The sequence below is a fragment of the Plutella xylostella genome, chromosome 18, assembly GCF_932276165.1.
Source record: "Plutella xylostella chromosome 18, ilPluXylo3.1, whole genome shotgun sequence".
NCBI lineage: Eukaryota > Metazoa > Arthropoda > Insecta > Lepidoptera > Plutellidae > Plutella > Plutella xylostella.
In genome coordinates this window covers 6,684,855-6,699,917 of record NC_063998.1, presented here as the reverse complement: position 1 = coordinate 6,699,917, position 15,063 = coordinate 6,684,855, and the positions used below count along the sequence as shown (strand labels likewise).

General features: G+C 39.7%; 1 protein-coding gene across 1 annotated transcript; it reads right to left on the bottom strand.

Moving 5' to 3' along the window:
* Positions 1-325: 325 nt before the first annotated feature.
* Positions 326-14,985, bottom strand: LOC105387990. The gene is made up of 10 exons (XM_048627503.1): positions 14,554-14,985; positions 14,395-14,470; positions 13,985-14,073; positions 8,693-8,804; positions 7,205-7,281; positions 3,361-3,420; positions 3,122-3,197; positions 2,501-2,589; positions 1,951-2,062; positions 326-634 (listed from the first exon to the last, which is right to left on the bottom strand). The coding sequence occupies exons 1-10, from the start codon at positions 14,617-14,619 to the stop codon at positions 546-548; spliced, it is 846 nt and encodes a 281-aa protein (XP_048483460.1). The 5' UTR covers positions 14,620-14,985; the 3' UTR covers positions 326-545.
* Positions 14,986-15,063: the final 78 nt, after the last annotated feature.

Genomic DNA, 15,063 nt, shown 5'->3' with positions numbered 1-15,063 from the left:
CACAAATTGATGGTCCCACCCGGGAATCGAACCCGGGACCTCTGGGTCGTGAAGCGAAGCTTCTACCACTAGACCACAGAGGCAGTTAAATGTTAATCACTATTCGAATATGATTCGTCGCTGCTGCTAGGTGTCTCGAGATGTTTCGTTGTTTTCAACTCATAGCGACATTTACCCAATACAAATTAAGTAAGTACTTAATTACTATAGTACTTAAGTACTACTTAGAACTTTAAAAATTGCAACATAATTTAGTTTTTTAACGCATTTAATCACAATAAATTATTGAAACTTTCAGTATAGAGACCACCAATTAAAGAAAAGCTTTGTGCTAAACAACAATTTTAATGAATACAATGTTTAATTACATTATAAAATACGTAAGTATAGTATTAACTTAAACACCGAAGGCCTAGCACGGGGCGCATTTGAGACGTGACAAAAGTTTTGTATCGCGCTCACTCACATCGCACAGCCTCAAGAGCGAGCGCGACGGAGTACCTTTATCACGTCTTACTTGCGGCCCGTGCTAGCCCTGCAGATATTCACGGGAACACGAAGCTGGCGGGGTCCTGCTCGTACAGACACTTCACGGACCAGAACACGCCCTCACACATGTCCGTGTATTTGTCCTCTGAAATTAAAAACAAAAATCTTAGGTGGTCAACTTTAGTTATTATTACTATCACTAGATAGTATAGCCGATAAGGCGGCGATAAACTTATTTTTCCTTTCTTTTATTGAGTTAGTATTTTTTGCATTATTAATTATTAGGTATTCAGTATTAAAATAGAATCAGGACATCAAATACACATATAAATAAACTATTGTAACCTGATAGAAAACTTAGTAGTAGGTATTACTAATATTTAGTTCATGATTTTACAATTATAAAACTTTTCCAAATTCTGATAACTTATAGGTAGTTATGATAAGTAATGAATAAAAATATAAAAACATATAATATAAATATAAACACTCACGCCTTGTACTAATGTACTCCCTTGCGGGATAGGCAGAGGTGCATTGCTGCACTCACTTTTCGTCAGTGTTTATGTTAGTCCAAATGTAATAGGGGGCGGGCCTATTGCCATTTTACGGGCACATCCAAGACCCGAGAACAAATATCTGTGTTTAAACAAATATCTGCCCCGGCCGTTAATCGAACGCGGGACCTTCGGCACAAGAGTCAGCGTTGCTAACCGCTACGCCATCCGGTCGAATGAATAAAAATACTTCGTTTAAACCTACTTAGCTTAACTACTTTCGGTCTGGCATGCACTGTTGTTGTACTTACAGACTGGCATGCACTGTTGCTGTACTTACATACTGGCATGCACTGTTGATGTACGTATAGACTGGCATGCACTGTTGCTGTACTTACATACTGGCATGCACTGTTGCTGTACTTACAGACTGGCATGCACTGTTGCTGTACTTACAGACTGACATGCACTGTTGCTGTACGTATAGACTGGCATGCACTGTTGTTGTACTTACAGACTGGCAGGCACTGTTGCTGTACTTACAGACTGGCAGGCACTGTTGCTGTACTTACAGACTGGCAGGCACTGTTGCTGTACTTACAGACTGGCAGGCACTGTTGCTGTACTTACAGACTGGCAGGCACTGTTGATGTATTTACAGACTGGCATGCACTGTTTCTGTACTTACAGACTGGCATGCACTGTTGCTGTACTTACAGATTGGCATGCACTGTTGATGTATTTACAGACTGGCATGCACTGTTTGTTATACTTACAGACTGGCATGCACTGTCTGCTGTACTTATGGCGGGATCAGACGGTTCATTATTCGAGTGAACGGTTCAGTTTTGTTTGCACTTTTGTTTCATTGCATTGATGCCGAATGAAAATCAAAAAATGAAAGAAATATGAAACCGTCTGATCCTGCCTTTACAGACTGGCATGCACTGTTCTCTGTACTTACGAACTGTCATGCACTGTTTGACGGCCGCCTTGGTCGGCGCCTTCAACTCGGGTGGGTACAGCAGGTCCACTTGCTTGATCACCAGGTCTTTATTCAGCCTGTCATTCTTCATCTAAAAAGTAATAGAAATTAAATAAAAATGTGCACTTGTGATATTGAGCAACTATGCTGCAAATATGGTCGGCCAATGGGGTGCATTAGATTAGATTAGAGCCACTAAATGCCACCACCAGTTGTTCAAATGTATGAAGAAACGCGTGCGGACTTGCGGAGCATATTGCGGCCACTAGCGGCGCAGTGCCTGTACTCTTGAACGTTCCCAAAATGAAAACAATCATATTTTTATCTTTAAAATCGTTTTTCCAAAAAGTAAAAATACAAGTTTGTTCAGCTAAATGGTGCCTACTTTGAGAACCTAGAAATAAGAGTCTCTTTTTGAAAGCTACAACAGAAAAGATTATGAGGTACCTAAAAGTGTACGCATGATTCGACGCTTATTGCATGAAGATGATAAGGTTCTTAGAAATAAGATGAATAAGTTTGTACCCACCACTTGTATAGTCTGGTAGATGCAAGCGATGTAGCACATCACCTTACGATCCTCCACGAATTTGCCGCCCTCAATTCCTCCGACCATATCTGAGTAGAAAATTTACATATTGTGAAATGTGTAAACATTTTGTGAAATGTGATAAAAAAACATAAATTTGATCATTTTTGTTTTGGCATAGTTTACACAAATCCTAATCTTAATCCTAACTAATATTATAAATGCGAAAGTAACTGTGTCTGTCTGTCTGTTTGTCTGTTACTCTTTCACGCCAAAACTACTGGACGGATTTAAATGAAATTTGGTATAACATATGTTCTAGACCCTGAGAAAGAACATAGGCTACTTTTTATCCCGGAATTCCCACGGAAAAACTTTTTAAGGCGAAGCGAAGCTCGCGGGAAAAGCTACTACTTAATAAGTTAATACATACAAATGCGAAGATTGCGCTCACGACTTGGGGTTACTCCCAAGGGGTATTCTGAGGTGACTCGAAAAGGAACCATCCGCCTATCGCTATTTATTTACAATATTTAGTATAAAATAAAATAGTCAATGTATGTATATTTTTGAAACACAGATAAGTACAGTATGTAAAATAAATAAAATACGTAAACTAACCTTCGGTAACTCCATGTTTAGTCATGCATTGCTTCTTAGGCATAGACAGTGTTTTCTTTAATTGAGCTCGTGTCATCTAAAAATTAATAAAATGTTTAAGTAATGATTACGCTCGCTATAATCTACATCATTGAGTATGAATGGTCACCCGAGTCGGCTTTGTTCTATGATCTACATATACCTACTTATAAGATAAATATACTAATTAGAGATTATAATATGATAAAATCAAAACTTACCCCAAAAGCAGCATCAAATAAAACGAAAAATATGAAAATTAATACGAATCGATTCATTATTGATTAAGTATTAATAAATCTTGTTGAACGTTTACGCAATGTGACGCTCTCACGGCAAATGTAATTTTTTTTCAGGTATAAATGCAAAAAACCTCACAGAAATGCTTATATCATGTAATTGTCCAAAAATTAAAGGTTTGAAAGGCCATAATTATGAGGTATCTTTTTGGGTGGTGTGTTATTAAGAATTAGGTAGGTACCTATAACATCGAGGTCGGTGGAGCAGAAGAGTTCTCGAGTGAAGACCAAGTGCCGACAAGCGCAGCGTTGGGCGGCCCCCCGCGAGTTGGACGGACTATCTAGTAGTACCTATCTAGTCAAGTCCGCGGGGAAGCGCTGGATGCGGGCCGCCTCCGAACGAACAAGGTGGAAGACATTAGGGGAGGCCTATGTTCAGCAGTGGATGTGATATGATAACAGCTGAGATGAGAGCTCATAAATAGTTTCACTTATTTATTTTATATCTTTAAATTCCTGCACTTTAACTTCACATAATCTTAAGTGGTATGTATCTATAACCTGTTGTTCGATTGAGGAAAATTAAGTGAAATAGATAATAAATTAATTCCTATAAACAAGACTACTAGGTACATAATTATTAAAATGTATTTTTACAATACTTTTCTACGTAATAACAATTGAGATATCATTGGGTATTATACTTGTGAGTTATGACTTAAATTATGATTAATTGTGATTGTGAGTCACTGCACTACATAGATGAGTTGTTTGTTGATACTGATAATAGGGAATCACCTTTTCAGGTAATATCTTCACATATAAAAACAAGTCGTCTTGTATGTTTGTTTGATACAGAGAAAACGCTTACAACAACAAAAAATACGAGTATACGCAGATTTTTTTATTAATTTATGAATCATACTGAATTGAAAATAAGAACTATATTTCCCAAAATCATTCATCATCATCATTTTGGAATGGAAGCCGCGAACAAAGTCATACCGCCAAGAAAGTATATAATAGCTCAGGTATAAAACAGGCATGAACACAAACAACTCATTAATTGATGTGGTATCAGTTTTACTAAAACAGTGCTCAGTTAATCAAAAAATCATTTGCTAAATATTTACAACAAGACTACAATGAACGCTGTAATTTTGTCACTCCTAGTAGTGGCGGCGCTCGCGGCGTCGTCCTCCGCCGATTGCGACGCCTGTCTTCAAAACATCTGCTACAGCAAGTCCACCGTATTGAAGAGAATCGACACCACTGGAGGATTAGACGTCTACCGAAAAACAAACACCCTGTACTTGCAGTACAGAAGCAGCGATCTCAATGTGGGCATCGGCCTTGACGATGGTAAGATTACCAGGATCCCTGACGTTGACTACACCACGTCCAGGGCGGTGGACCAGCAGACGGGCCAGGTGTTCCTCGGTACCACGAGGGGACTCTACGAATATAACCCTGCAACGGACACGTCGCGATTTCTCGGACTACAGAGCGAGACAATAATGGTGATGCAGCACAGCAAGAAACTTTACTATGCCAAATTACCCAATGGCATGTGCACAGTGGACAGAGACTACAAGTGGGAATGCATAAGAGCGTTGAGAAACGTTAAAGTTGAAGATTTCGTGGTTGATAAGAAAGATGACATTTACTACCGAAGCGGCAGCCAACACTATCGCCTTGCGAACAACAGTGATGTGCCGGAGTATCTGTTTACGCACAGGTTTGCCAAATTAGCAGTGGATGTAAATGGCGAAGTACACACCTCGGTTTTTACAGACGTATCCAAACTGAATTACGAAAGCGATGATTTTGAGCCTATTGGCAGTGTGAAGCTGGTTAATATGTTTGAGTTGGTGTTCGATGGTAACAACAACCTTGTATTTCGCGATATTCAATCGTCGCCAGCGAGTATTATGAAATTAGTCCCCAGTGGCACATGTTAAAACAACTAATTGACTTACCAGAAAATAAAGTGTTTATTATTTTAGATTGCTGTTTTTTAATGAGGTTGGTTAGCAGATTTGTGACTTTATTCATTGATGGTTTTCATTAGTTGCATTGAACAACGTTTATCTCGGTTTGCCAGTTAACAAAATAGGGACAGTTTAAAGCTTTGTTTTTATAGGCGTGTTGGTCCTATATTGTTCATCAAAGTTTTATTAGTATCAGCTAATTCGGAATGAACTGTGAAAACTGACAGATCGAAATTTACTACAAGGCGATGGCATAGGGCCATAAAACCTTTACAATTTGAAACGATTTTGTTATGCATAAAAAATCTCAATGTGAAATTATCTACTGTTGTAGGTAGGTATGTAGATTATTGATATAAGTGTTCTCGTTGCTATTAGATTAATTATTGAAGTGGCTAATATAGAGTGAATCAGGATAAATAATTTTAAGTATCCTGTTACAAATAGTCAGAATCATTCCATTAGGTACTGTCAACAAGTCATCAATACCTTCAATGCATCACTCAACAACAGCATCACCCAGTTATTGAAAGAGGCATCACAAGTAAGTTTCTCGTTATTCATTTGTCAGTTTTATGAACATGTTGATGCCATGTTTACCACGTACAAATAAGTTTTGTATTAATTTAGATTTCATTTATTAATTTAGAATCTTAGTGTCGTAACGAATATGGTCTCGACTCTCAATCATCATGCCGTAGGTTCGAATCGTGCTATGCACCAAAGAATTATTTAGAAAAGCGGGTCACTGGCGAGAATGATGATATGAAACAATCACAGTAAAGATCTAACTTTTCAGATCATGAAATGGATAATAGTAATATTGTCCCTATTGGTCCTGTCCAAAGCAGATTGTGATGCGAGCTTGTTTGGAAAATGCTATACAAAATCAGTAATATTCAACAACTTCAATATGTATAGTTATTTCGACACAAGCAGACTAGAAAATGTTATATATTTTTTAAGCTACAATCATACGGATGGAAAACTGGAATATTCAAATTTGAGGCTGAACTTAACTGATGGGCATTTTAGTAAGATCTCTAATATATCTGAGTTAAGTACAAGTAGAGTTGTAGACCAAAACACAGGAATAGTCTATATAGGCACAGGCCAAGGTATCTACCGGTATGATCCTAAGACTAAAGAAACCAAATATATACTCAGAGAATCTATTGTTACATTACGATTCAACAAAAAACTATACTTTTCAAGGAATAAGCATGGAATTTGCACACTCAATGAAAATTATGTTAAAAATTGCATAGCTCCTTTGAATTACGAATCGATTCACGATTTTGTGGTTGATAAAAAGGGTGATATTTATTACCGAATAGATTATTATTTTTATCGATTTTCAAAGACGGCTCCGCGATTTTTGTTTTACAAAAAGTTTGGAAAACTATCTGTTGACAAAAATAACGAGCTGTACATTAGTACAGTGGACGAGGTAAGTAAATTCAACTATGACACTCTTATATTTGAAACCGTTGGTTCGATATCAAAAGGAAATGTAACATACTTTGTATTCGATGGCGATAATAATATAGGTAATATTCGAAGATGTTAACAGCGAGAAAACAGTTTTCAAATTAACTCCTAATGTAAATTAAAATTGTGCTTTGGGTATAAAATTATATATTTTTTGTGATTATACTTTTGTAATTATGTTTAATTTTTGTTTTGCCTCAGAATAGTAATTAAACGCCTTGCGAATTGTCTTTTGGATCATTTTTATTTTAGTAAATAAGCTATAATTTACTCTGAACCAATCCAATACTGCATAGGTGCCTTGCTAAATAATAATTTATACATATTGATTGTTAAGGAAATACAAAGTTTTTAGGATCTACGTCGTACATACACTTCGCTGTCCAGAAGGAATGTTCACAAAGATCCTTGTATTTTTTAACTGAAAAGAAGAAAATTATTAAAATTATATCATGTTATGACTGCTGCCGATACACGAGTTCGTTATCGACGTAGATATACGTCCCTATATAGCGATCGCCATAACTACGGGTGAAACGCGCATCAAACGAGTTTATCGACGTCGATAATAAACCCGTGTAACGGCCGCTTCTGCTTTACTGATTTTGAAATCCAACATAACATACATATATTACATGTACGAGTATAGGTATAGGCAACTTTTTATCCCTGAATTCCTACGGGAAAAAACATTACCCTCCTCCTTCGGCAGTCGGGTAAATAAAAATCTACTATGAATTAATGAATAGGCAGTTTCTGAGTTTGATAAAGGTACAAAAGTGCATAGCTACTTATTGTGAAGATGACTGTATGTGACTTCTGGCCATAGAAATATGTAATAAACTATTTTTTTGTAAAGTTAAACGTGCTTAAACTTTATCCACCTTATTATTAAACATATACTAAAGATAGTTCTGGTTTAGAAGCGGTTGTAGTCTAGAGATTTCAAATTTCATATATATCATACTTTTAACCCGACTGCCGAAGGAGGAGGGTAATGTTTTTCGATTGTATGTATGTATGTATGTTTGTCTGTCTCTTTGTTCCCTCCTGTAGCCTAAACAGCTAGATAGATTTTGATTTATGAGGTATCGTTAGAAGCGTATTGATGGCGCGATGGTTATAGGCTATGAGACGTTACATTAAAATGTACATAGCGCCCTCTAGAGGATATAACGTGATGATCGAAAAAATAATATTTTTCTAACTATGTCCTGTGGGGTATCAAATGAAAGTGCTTGATTTGCACATTACAAAAATATGCATATTGTTGGTATTTAAATAACAACACCAAAATTATAAAAAAAAAATGTTCATGAACTAAAACCCTACTGAAATACTACCCTAAAATTTCATAAAATAAAAACAACTAAGAAGTTGCAAATAAAAAAATATTATTATAAACAAAAAAAAACGACTGCACGCTAAAAAGATGAAAACAAGTCCCAATGTTAATGGAAATGAGTATCGCAGGCGGGGACCAACTTAACCGCCACACAAGGCCTTTTTCTAAGTAACATTTAGCTAAATGGTGAACCCTCTGCTGTTTTTTTTTTTGTTTATAATAATATTTTTTTTATTACACTTTCCTCTTTTCTTTTACTGTATATAATTTCGCTCCTCCGAGGTAGTCTGAAAGAAATGACTCTTAGTAATAAGGCCGCCAATTGTACCGCCTATGTTGTGCATTTCATGTTGTAATTTCTGTGTTTGTGTGCAATGACTATCTAACTATCTATCAGAAGTCTAATTCCGGGTTTAAGCAGAATTATCTTTAGTTTTCGTTTTATAATAAGGCTTCAGACTCTCCAGCGGAGGTGTTGGACACTCACCGACATCCTTACACTTTTCAGCCGCAGCCTTGGTGGGCTCGCGCAGTTCGGGCGGGAACATCATGTCGACCTGCTTTATCACTGATTCGTAGTTCAGTTTGTTGTTTTTTACCTGAAAATATGTAAAAAAAACTTCTTTCTTAATCTTTTATATCAAATAAATCTCTGTGACTGAATTTAGCGTCTACTCTTATGGCTAGTTTACACAGTGCGAGATAACGTACGAGTCAGCCTTCCGAGTAGCTGCACTGCAGTAACTCGCACTGTTTGGACGTAACTTACGAGTAACTCGTACGTGCGAGTTAGTCAGTAGCTCGCATCCAAGTTACCTCAACATTTTTTTGTTTTCACTCGCCTGCTCGCCGGCAGCAACTCGCCCATGACAGCGGCTCGGCCGTCGCTCGCATCGTTTGGACGCGTTCGGCAGTAGCTTGCCAGTGCCAGCCGGACAGTTGTGGGTGAAAACCGTGTTTTTTTGTGTGCTACGCCGCGACTTGACTCGCACTGGGACTGGGTGTCGTATAGAGAGCAAAGGCGAGCCGAGCTACTAGCGTACGAGTACACAAACCGAGTAGCTGTGTCAACTTCACGTCACGTAACGGTTGCAAACGGACGTGCTTTCGGTTGATCGGAAATCGCAACAAATACCTACGAGTTATTTCTATTTAATACGTAAATAATGGGGACTAAGTGTGGAGCATGTGATGGTGAAATATTTGATCTTTTATTTATGGAGTGTACAACTAATAACTGTCACAAGGTGTTTCACGTGAAGTGCCTCGGTAAATCGGTGGAGTCCTTTGAAGCACTGACTGAGGAGAGCAAACTTCAATGGATCTGCCCGGAGTGCACAAGGATGATTCCAAAGCAGGACAACACAAATACACCCATCCGCGGAGGAACAATCATGGATAAGACATTCACACCAACGAACTTCGTGAGTACGGAACGGGGCAGTCGCGGAAAAATACTTATTAGCAAGGTGAATACTAGGCGAGGGGCGGGTGCGAGCACTGCAGCAGACTACATGGAGGTAAAGGAGAACTCACCCTCTCCGGAAAGCGAAAGCATAGCTGTAGTATTGTCCGCTATACAGCAGGAGTTACATACAATTAGAATCCAGAATGAAAGTATTCTACCACTAAAGCAGGAGGTTGAAAGATTAAGTAAGGTAGTTGAAAATATGTCGGAAGCAATCGTTGATTTAAAGCGGATAATACTAGAAAAGAACAACCATATTTTATCACTGGAAGAACGCACTTTACACCGTTCAGAACATAATATTTCGTCGAAGTCATATTCATCCGTGACTGCGAAAAGGACCGCACCGCAGCAAAGCGTCACACGTCCGTCTGATCCAAGCGGTACTCAGCGACTGAGCGCGGGCGCACAGCAGCGGTCACTCGATGAGAGGCAAACAGCACTCCCACCTTCGTCGCCGCAGAGCAAGCGGGATAGCGCTAGTGCCCCCGCACGGAACATGTCTTCGGATGGAGCCAGGAAACTAGCGATAGTGTCGACATTGGAATCAGGGGAAATTACTACCCCTGCTAATAGGAATACGGAAAATGAGTGGAAGGTGGTCCAGAGTAGAAAGAAAAAAGAACTGTTTACGGAAGTTATGAAGGGTGGTAATAATAAAGACGTACCACTTAAAGGAATAGAAAGGAAAAAACACTTGCATATTTGGCGATTGCGAAAAAATACATGCGAGAAAGATATTTTGGATCATGTGGCAGGTGTATGCGGATCACAAAATGAAATAAAGGTCGAGAAGCTAAAAACAAAAACGGAGAGAGACTACGCATCATTTATAGTGGGAGTCCCGGAAAGTATGTATGACAAGATCTGTCAGCCGGAAGTATGGCCAGTAAACGTAGAATTCAGTGAGTGGATTTGGTTTCGTAAAAGATACCCAATTCCCACTAGCGACTCAGAGAAAGCAAATTGAGATTACATACCAAAATGTGAGAGGACTACGGACTAAGTTAGATAGGTTCATGCAAAATTTACAAACTGCGGATTCTGATTTATATGCAGTTACAGAAACTGGTTGCAATGATTCTATTGGAGATGCGGAGATAGTCCCACCCGGGTATAAAATAATTCGTTGCGATAGAACGGACGGACGAAAGCACGGAGGAGCGTTTCTCGTGGCCACACCCCGATACGATCTACGCGCAGTATCGATACCCGGCGATGTCAATATCAACGACCGAGTGTTTGAACTGGTGTGCGCTACTGTCCACCTAAACTATAAATGTTTGTTTTTGGTATGCGTAGTGTATATTCCACCGAATAGTTGTGAAACGGAATATATGTTGCTATTTCGTATAATCGAACAATTGTGTAATAGATATAAGCATATTATAGCAATAGGTGACTTTAATTTGTACTCTAGTCCGGTCAATGTACGTAATTATTACGAGTACTTTGTAAGTTACTGCGAATTCGTCCAGAGTAATAGTGTAACAAATTGCAATGATCACCTGCTGGATCTCGTGTTGAGTTCGGGTGAGCTGGGGTCACAGGTGAGCGTGCGGGCCGGCGAGCCGCTGGTCCCGGTCGACCCGCAGCACCCGCCGCTCGAGGTGACGGTGCTCGCCCCCGGGCCCGCCCCCGCTGCCCCCGCCGCCCCCGCCGTCGCTGCCACTAACGATTCCGTACCAACACACAGGGGTTGGAACTTTAATAAGGCTAACTACCCTTTACTATATTCCACGGTAGCTTCGATTGATTGGTCTCCATTGTATGAATTGGATAATATCGAATTGGCATTAAATTATTTTTACGATACTATTTACAAAATTTTCGATGACTGTGTTCCCAAAAAAAATCGGAAGCGTGTAAACTCGAGATACAATTACCCCGAGTGGTACACGCCAGATATAATCCGAAACATTCGAATTAAAGCAAAGCTGCATAAACGTTACAAAGAATCCAAGTTGAGGTGTGATTACGAGGCGTTTTCTGATTATAGGGCCAACGTCAAATCTCTAATAGATACAGCACAAGCGCAGTACCTAGGTAGAATAGAGAACCACTTGATAGAAGATCCCAAATCATTTTGGAATTATGTAAAGTCGAAACGGGGATCACGTAGCACTCAAAATATCCAAAAGAACGGGGTAACACTAACCGAGAATGAGTGCGCCATAGAATTTGCTACATATTTCCAATCCGTGTATAGCAGTGCTGAGCCGGAGCTGGACGTGGAAGCGGCGGTGCGGGGCGCGGGGGGCGGCAACGCGGGCGCGCGCGTGCAGCTGCAGCAGCTGCAGCCGGGCGACGTGCGCGCCGCGCTGCAGCGCTTGCCTCCCAAACGCTCCGCCGGGCCCGATCACATACCCGCCTTCATTTTTAAAGATTGTAGATATGCACTTTTGGATGCACTAGTGTATATTTTTAATTTAAGCCTCAGGGTTAAAGAGTACCCGGAAGTATGGAAGCTCACGCGAGTAATACCGGTTCCGAAAGGAAGTGCGTCTGCTAACGTAGATGGGTACAGGCCGGTTGCTGTGTTATCAACCCCGGCGAAGGTATTTGAGGCAGCTATTCAAAGAAATATGTTTCTCCAGGTGCGATCTCAGTTGTCGGATGCGCAGCACGGGTTCCGTCCCGGACACAGCACCAGCAGTAACCTGCTGGCCTACATGGCGGACGTGCTGCCGGCCGTGGACGCGGGCGTGCAGGTCGACGCCGCCTATTTCGACTTCCGTAAGGCGTTTGACGTCGTTGACAACGATGTGCTGCTAATGAAGTTAGCGAGCGTCGGCTGCACCCCACACTTGCTGCAATTCTTTGCGAGCTATATGCGGAACCGTCGGCAGTATGTCGAATACAGAGGACATCAGTCGCAGCCATATAAAACCAGATCAGGGGTGAGCCAAGGAAGCAACCTTGGGCCTCTAGAATTTATCCTAATGATAAACGACTTGCCCAAGGTTGTCCAGAACGCTTCATGTCTCCTGTTTGCAGACGACCTGAAGCTGTACCTGCGGGTGAGCTCGCGCGCAGACTGCGAGAGACTGCAGCAGGACATCGACCGGGTGGTGGAGTGGAGCGAGCGCAACAAGCTACAGTTCAACTCGGCGAAGTGCGTCATCATTTCGTTTAGTCGAGCTCAATCACCACATTGCCACAAGTACCTGGTGGCCGGTACACCTATGGCAAGAGTCTCAGAGGTGAGAGATCTAGGAGTACGATTGACCGCACAGCTTACGTTTCGTGATCACATCACTAATATCTGTAAAAAGGCATTTAGAAATTTGGGCTTCGTACTGCGCCGGGTGCAGGGCTTTAATAACATTAGAACCATTATCGCGCTATATAATGCGTTGGTAAGGAGCCACTTAGAGTTCAATGCAGTCATCTGGGCCCCACATGAGATGAAGTATGGTCTTATGTTGGAGCGAATTCAAAATAAATTTATTCGGTATATATACTTAAGACAGTATGGAGTTTACCCTTTTTATCCCCTGATGTATCCAACACTGTTCGTATTAGGCATGGTGGGCTACAACGAACTACGGGTAAGAAGGGAACTAGCGTTGATGACATATTTATTTAGATTATTAAATGGTAGAACATCAAACTCTGCAATATTGGGTAGGATTAGTTTAAATGTCCCGGACAGGTACGTGGAGCGGCGGCGGCGGCCGCGGCTGTTGGCGGAGCCGGCGGCGAGAACCAACCTGCTGCGGGAGGCCCCCCTCACCCGCGCCCTGCGCGCGCTTAACATTGTAGCGGAGGGGTTGGATTTGTTTCACTGTTCTCTGGTCGAATTCAATAGGAATTGTTCATACGTGCTGTGTTATGTTATAAATAATAAGATATAGGGTTTAATTTTAACTAAAAATTGTTTGCTTGCCTATCGCATTGGAGTAGCTGTAATGATAGGTTTAAGTTATTAAATAAATAAATAAAACATACAACCCTGCGTGGTTTAAGCGGCAGGTTTTTGTTGTAAACTTTTATGTACCTATTATAAAATGTTTTTGGAAAATAAACGAAATAAATAAATAAATAACGAGCCTTTAGACTAGCGTATTTAGTTGAAGTAATGGTAGCGATTCTGAAGGCATATGTTTTAAATTTACCAATTTAAAACTTTAATAAATCGTATTTTTTTAATCAAAAGTTGACATTATTTACTTAATTTAAAATGTACTTACTTACTTTATGTCTTTGGAATGACTACTAATCAATAATATTCCATAGTAATTATTTAGCTTATAATAATAAAATTATGAGTAAAAAACTTAAACATAATATTGTATAAAAAATACATACCAATTGTGACATACTGTAGATGCAAGCTACATAGCACATAACGTTGCGTTCTTCTATGAAATGACCCTTTTCAATGTCACCCACTTGCTCTGAAAATTAGGATTTTTTTAATTATAAACACTATTGTGTGCCGATTTATTCAGGCACGCGGGATTGCCCCGCACGCGTGACACCCGCAAGTGTTATTTTCATACAACTATTTATTATAATGCGTGGACGTGGAATACGCATGCGGGATGCGGGAAAATGGCGTGCGATCCCGCATGCTGGATAAAATCCTACACTATTAAAAACACCCTTAGGTTTACTTTGAGTACAAATAATTATGTAATAGTTACTTATATTATTATGTAGCACTGGTTGTTTTTGGTGGTACCAATTTAATTGTAATATCTGGGTGAAACACTAACCTTCCGTCACATCATTTTTAGGCATGCAACTCTTTTTCATCATTTTTCCCGAATTCTTAAGCTGTTGTCGTGTCATCTGCGTAAAAATATTTGTTTATGTTTTAAACGGATCTCTCGAAACCGAGTTACTTAAGTTAAATTTCATAAATGCTAGCTTACCGCATCGGCTACCCCGTAAAATAATAATAATTCCAACACCACTAACTTTAAAATGTTCTGAAACATTTTTAAGCACTCTCTCCAGGTACCTCAATTTACTAAGATTTGCATTAAATGTCTAGAACGTACTCCCAGTTTGTCAGGATTATTTAACCGTACTAAAGATGGATAAAGCAACAGAACGTTTATAAATACAAGTTGATAATATAAGTGTGCAACTTTAAACTATCAGTTTAGCATAAACACTTGACAGGGAACATGTAAACACGCCCTTTAAACACCCATCTAATGTAAATAAGATCAAGCTAAATTAGCTACTTAGCGTGTCATTTTTATGAGCCGTCATACTGTATCCAAGATCAGTAAGTAAGTATGCAAGCATGCATTACTACGATGTTGATCCAAAAAACAATAAATGCTAGCAATAAATTTGATTTACGTTAACACTCATAGAGTCGAAGTTAGGTTTTGACAGCTCTAAAATTAGAATTTGTGCCGTCAGAATCGTCA